This window comes from Trypanosoma grayi, assembly GCF_000691245.1.
Source record: "Trypanosoma grayi strain ANR4 Tgr_1100_V1, whole genome shotgun sequence".
In the NCBI taxonomy this organism is placed as follows: domain Eukaryota; phylum Euglenozoa; class Kinetoplastea; order Trypanosomatida; family Trypanosomatidae; genus Trypanosoma; species Trypanosoma grayi.
In genome coordinates, this window is record NW_008826719.1 from 1 (window position 1) to 5,245 (window position 5,245).

A 5,245-nucleotide genomic window follows, 5' to 3' on the forward strand; every position below is an offset into this window, starting at 1 on the left:
ACAACAACAACTCCTCCGCCATGCAGCACTGCCGCAGCGCCACACACTAACTGACTGGCCACCCGCAGCGCCACGCACCGACTCACCGGAAACGCGCGCGGGAACACACAACAGGCAGGGGCGCGGGAACACGACGCCATCGGGGGCCCGGCTGACACTCTGCGGCATCAGCGACGCACCGCTCCACCAACTTGCCTGGCACTCTGCTCCTCTTCCTCTTCTTCCTCCTCCTCTTCTTCTTCCTCCTCTTCTTCTTCCTCCCCCTCCTCCTCTTCTTCCTCCTCTTCCTCTTCTTCTTCCTCCTCATCAGCCCCCTCCGTCTTCCTCGGCCCTGGAGGCTTCACCATCCGCCGTTCCGGTGGTACGGCTGCTGGCAAGCGCGGAACCCCAACAACATTCCTCGGGTCCACGTGGCGTGGTGTCTGCAGCGCCACCGGCTTCAGCACCATTTCATCAGCCACATCCTCTTCACCTTCATCTTCATCTGTCTCTTCACTCGGTTCCTCCTCGTCTTCCTCTTTCTGGGGTTGTTGTTGTTGTTGTTGCCGCCGCGGCTGAGGCTGTTGAGAGGTTGGATTTCCCTTTGGCGGGGATGCAGTGGGCTCGACGGCGGGTCTCTGCAGCTTGGCGTGCAGCAGGCGTATCTGCTGCGCCACAACGTCGTCACTCGCCTCCAAGCGGAACACGAGCCTCACCAGCTCCTCCATCTCGTGCATCGAGAAGTACCTGTAGTCACCGCTCGTCACGAGGTCGTTGGTAACGTCCTTGTTGGGTAGATACCGCAAGAACGTGGCGGGGCGGGCGAAGTAGTACTTCACCGCGTCACGCACGTCGTCGTCTGTGGGGAGGACCAGCTGAAGCGCCGTCTCCATCGAGAGGAGGTTCAGCTGCAGCCGCATCAATCCCGCAGGCGATATTGCCTTGTCGCGAAGGTGGGCAATCTCCACCATGATCAGGTCGCCCAGAGGCTTCGCCACCGTAATACCAACGTACTTCCTCTTCTTCTCGGAGAGGTGCAGCCTCAGCAGCGCAAAGAAATTTGTGATGCGGCGGTTGTATGCCTGTACAAATGTGTCGGGTGTATATGAGGTAGCCACAATATTGTATGACTCATCCCGCAGCTGCGGAATAAACTGAAAGGCGGCGAATCGAGCTTCAATTGACAAATAGAATAGGCATGACTGGGAAAGTGTGTACATTTGTCGGAGAATCAACCCAAGTCGGAGCCAACGTGAGATATCGCTTGCAGCAGTTGGCGCCAAAGGACCCGCCCACCGCTCATACTGCTGAACGAACGTAGCCCCCGGTACGAGACCCTCGGTGGTGTCTTTCAGCTGCCAACCCTCAGGTCCAACTGTCTGCAGTGCTATGTCGCACAACCACTCCGTCGAATGGCAAATCAATGCGAGCGCCACCGACATGCCGTCACCCCGAAGCGCGAGCTCCGCAGCAGGTGTGGCGCCGATGATAGGGTCGAGGTCACTACCATTGCTTTGGTGGTTATTGCTGCTGCTGCTGCTGCTGCTGCTGCTGTTCACCTCCCTAACGAGGTCACGACCCATTTCCCGGCTGGTTTGGTTGTACTGATGGCCGCTCGTGCGCTGCGCGTTATTGTACGCGTAGTAGCGGAAGAGGTCAGCGTCGATGGTGTTGTGGGCGTCCCACAGATGCGCACTGTCGCACAGAGCCAGCCAGCGAGGCGTGGGGCGGCCAGCGAATGCCTCCTCTAGGTCCGCACAGAGCAAGCGAAAGTGCAGCGAACCGAGCGTGATGAGCTGCTGCTTTTTCTTGAGAAATAGCGTGAGCTCCGTCAACAGCGTCTCCGCGATGTTTTGCTGCACGGCCTCCGCGAGGCTGTTGGGCAGCGTGCGGCGTAAATTCGACACCTTCTGCAGCACCTGACCAACGTAGTGCACGCACGCCAGAACGGGGTGGCCGCTTCCACTGCCTTGACGAAGCGTGACGGTTGGCCACTTGATGCCCTCCTGCCGTGCCTTGAGATGATGCACCAGCGGCTCCGCTGGCATCTGTGGCTGTGGCTTCTTCGCTTCAGCGTTGGTAGCGTTATCGTCGGCACCGAGTTCAGCCTCCGACACGTCGGCAAAGAGCCGCCTCAGCTGCTGCGCGTGGAAAATGTACAGAGTCGGCACATAAGTAGTCTGCAAAAAGCGGCGAAAGAATTCCCTCATCTCATCACGAGGCGCACTCGCAAAGCGTGGTGCACGCTCACGGCAGCGCAGATAAAAACGACGCGTGCACTCGAAGCACGTCAGCACATTCATTGGTGTCAGTACGAACCAGTTCTTGAGTGTCCCTGCTTGCTTCAGAACGAGAGGGCCGCCGCTTCCGCCGCTGGAGCTCATCGCTGTTGTTGCTGCCGCTGACACCACGTTGGACTGCCGCACTTGCCCCTCGTTGGCGCGCTTCAGGTCACGTTGCGCGCACTTTACGGCGACCACAAGGCTGAAGGACACACGCCCCGTCTGCTCCATCACCGCAAGGAGTCCTGTGGGGCTCTGCGTCGACACCATCTTCTCAAGGGAGGAGAACGTGTCGACAGCGCCACCGCTCATAATCTCCGCCGCCCGCTGCACGCGGCTGGTGAGATTGCGATGCCTGAGGAATGGCTTGAGGGCAATCTCGTCACCAAGGTCCTCCTCCACCTCCTTGGCGTCGCACAGCACGTGAAAGATGAGCTCGATGTAGTACCCGAGCTGCGATGAAAGTACCTGAAGGTCCCATTGTGCGTGCATCTCCTTCACATCTTGACGAAAGGCCTGCTGCACCATTGACGTGATGAGGCCGCCAAGCTCACGGCGGCACGCCATGACCAAATCCACATCGCCCTCTGGAAACTCCCTCACCACCGACTGCGCCGCCACATCAATTGCGTTCAGTACACCACTCAGGCACACACCACCACCACTGCCATCAACATCAACATCACCAGGAGTAGTTATGTTTTTGTTTTTAGAGTTGCTGTCAGCCGCCAATGCTGCAAGTGTTTGATCCACGTCGAGCTTCACTATGAGCCGCTTCAGCGCCACCATTGAAGCACTTTCGACACCGTCTTCCACCTGCCCAGCTCGCTGAGAGAGCGCTGTGGAGAAGGCGGATGCCACAATCTCCCGCATCTTCTCCACGTCTCGCAGCGGCGTCTGTGTAATGTCCCACTCACGGTAGGTACGGTCGGGATCGAAGGCATCAGGCTGCATCAGGCACGTGGAGAGAAACGGGAAGTATGCAATGAGAATGACCTTGATGAGAAAATCCGCGTTGCGCACAATCTTCTCCAGTTCCGCAAAAAGGGCATTCAGCATCGCCCGGAGCTCCTGCTGCTGAACAAGTGCCACAGCCTCGTCATACGACATGATGGGTGACGCAAGCTCCTTTCCCTGAAGCTTCGTTGCACGCACCGTGGCGGCGTCAGAGCTGCCGGCAACACTTGTCGAGCTGGCCGCGCGTTGTCGCCATACACCGTAAAGGCGGAGAAAGTGGGCAATGGACTGTTCAATGCTGCGCGTCGCCTTGGAAAAGAAGGCCTCGTAGCAGCGATCCAGTTTCCCTAGCTCCTGAAGCGTCCGGACGCAAAGCGGAATGAAGTGCAGATAGTTCCTCACCACGTTATCATTGTTCGGGTCATCGTAAACATTTTTAAGAACAGTTGCGAGTGTCACTTTGTCCCTGCCCATGCTGCCCCTGCACCGCTGTGTCTCTTCGCAAAGTGTAGCGAGAACATTCATAGTAGCAGGTGTCTTCTCGGAGGCACCGTCCTCCAGCATGCGACCCACCAGCTGTGCATCCGCCTCATTGAGCCGCTCCCGCCGAAACACGCAGCTCATCAGCTCGTCCAGCACCGTTGTGTGCATTGTTTCTAGCGTTCCGTTCACGTACTCCCGCAGCACCTGCGTCGCGCGTATCTCGGCAACCTCCGGTGTATTCAGCCGGGTCTTATGCTGCTGCAGCAAGCGCACTGCCGCGAGGTAGTGATGTGTAGCAATGAGCTGCTTCACCTCGGACTCACACGAAAGCGATGCCTCCAGCCCCTTCAGGGACTCCGCCATGAGAAGTGCCTTCGCCGCACGCATGCGCAGTACCTTCAGTTGCTCTGAACGGTTGTCAAGGGAGGTGGCTGCCGCAATCAGCTGCTGCTTCAACCGCCCCAACATCTCGTCACTGCCAGAGACAGCCAAAATCATATCTGAAAACCCTGCAATCGCCTCGTTGAACTCATCGTGGTGTGCCTCAATGTACCGACCAAGCATGGCGTCCAGTTCCTCCTGGAGCTCGCAGTAGGGTGCCAGCCGCTCGTCGATTTCGCCTGGGGTGGCCGTTGCACCATCTTCAGAGGCGATGATCTGCACAACGTGTTCGTACGGGACAAAATCATCGGCAAGAAGCTCTCTATCAACCTCAGCGAACAGTTCCTTGGCATTGCGCACAAATTCACGATCTACACTGCTAGTGACTCCTTCCTCTTCCTCATCGTAATAGTCGTCCTCATCATCCTCCGCAGCGTCACGATCAAACAGCTTTCGTGGAATGAAACCAGCTGGACCTCTTCCCCACACCGACTCCCCGCCCCCGCCAGGGGCACGACCAAAAGCAGCAGAAGACGATCCGTTTTTCTTGAGCACCACGTTTCGCAAAAAGGCGCCCCCCAGTGATTTTGTGGGAGCTTGACTGCGGCCAAAAATGGGCGGTGGTTCAGTGGTGACGGTGGGACCAGCAGCAGCCCTGCTGCTCGCTGCTCCTTGTAGTCCCATGACGCCATCATTCACACTGGGGTGCTCATCGTGGGCCAGTTGCTCCTCATCCTCTTCACTAGTGTCATGCTCTTCAGGCTCCAATGTGGGGGAAGCGTTGTTGCGCAAAAAAGCGCCCGCACCGGAGACGACATTAGGGGACTTTCCAAACATGCCGCCACCCACACCAGTCAGTGCCCCATTGCCGTTGTTGTTAGCGGCAGCAAAGAAGCCACCGCGAGAAGAGCCGGGGGCACCGTTGGCGGTGGTCGCGTTGTATCGCCACGCCATTCCTTTTGATGAGCACTTCTATTCTACCAGCCAGTGCTCCGCGCCTGCGTTTCTTTCGAATCGGGAAAGCACGGTGAAGAGAGCACGACAAGAGCAAAAAGGAAAAAAGGAAACAAAGACACAGGCACCGGGTTACTGTGGAGCAGATTCACAGCGGACAGTCGCATACGCCAGGCCCCACCCCCACCCCAACACAAAAGGGGGGGGGG

At 58.0% G+C, this 5,245-nt stretch overlaps 1 protein-coding gene across 1 annotated transcript; it reads right to left on the reverse strand.

The window, feature by feature from the left end:
• Positions 1–167: 167 nt before the first annotated feature.
• On the reverse strand, positions 168–5,036 carry DQ04_11001000 (hypothetical protein; the record flags this gene model as incomplete). The annotated part of the gene is made up of 1 exon (XM_009316417.1): positions 168–5,036. One exon carries the CDS (start codon positions 5,034–5,036, stop codon positions 168–170), a length of 4,869 nt encoding a protein of 1,622 aa, XP_009314692.1.
• Between the last annotated feature and the right edge of the window lie 209 nt (positions 5,037–5,245).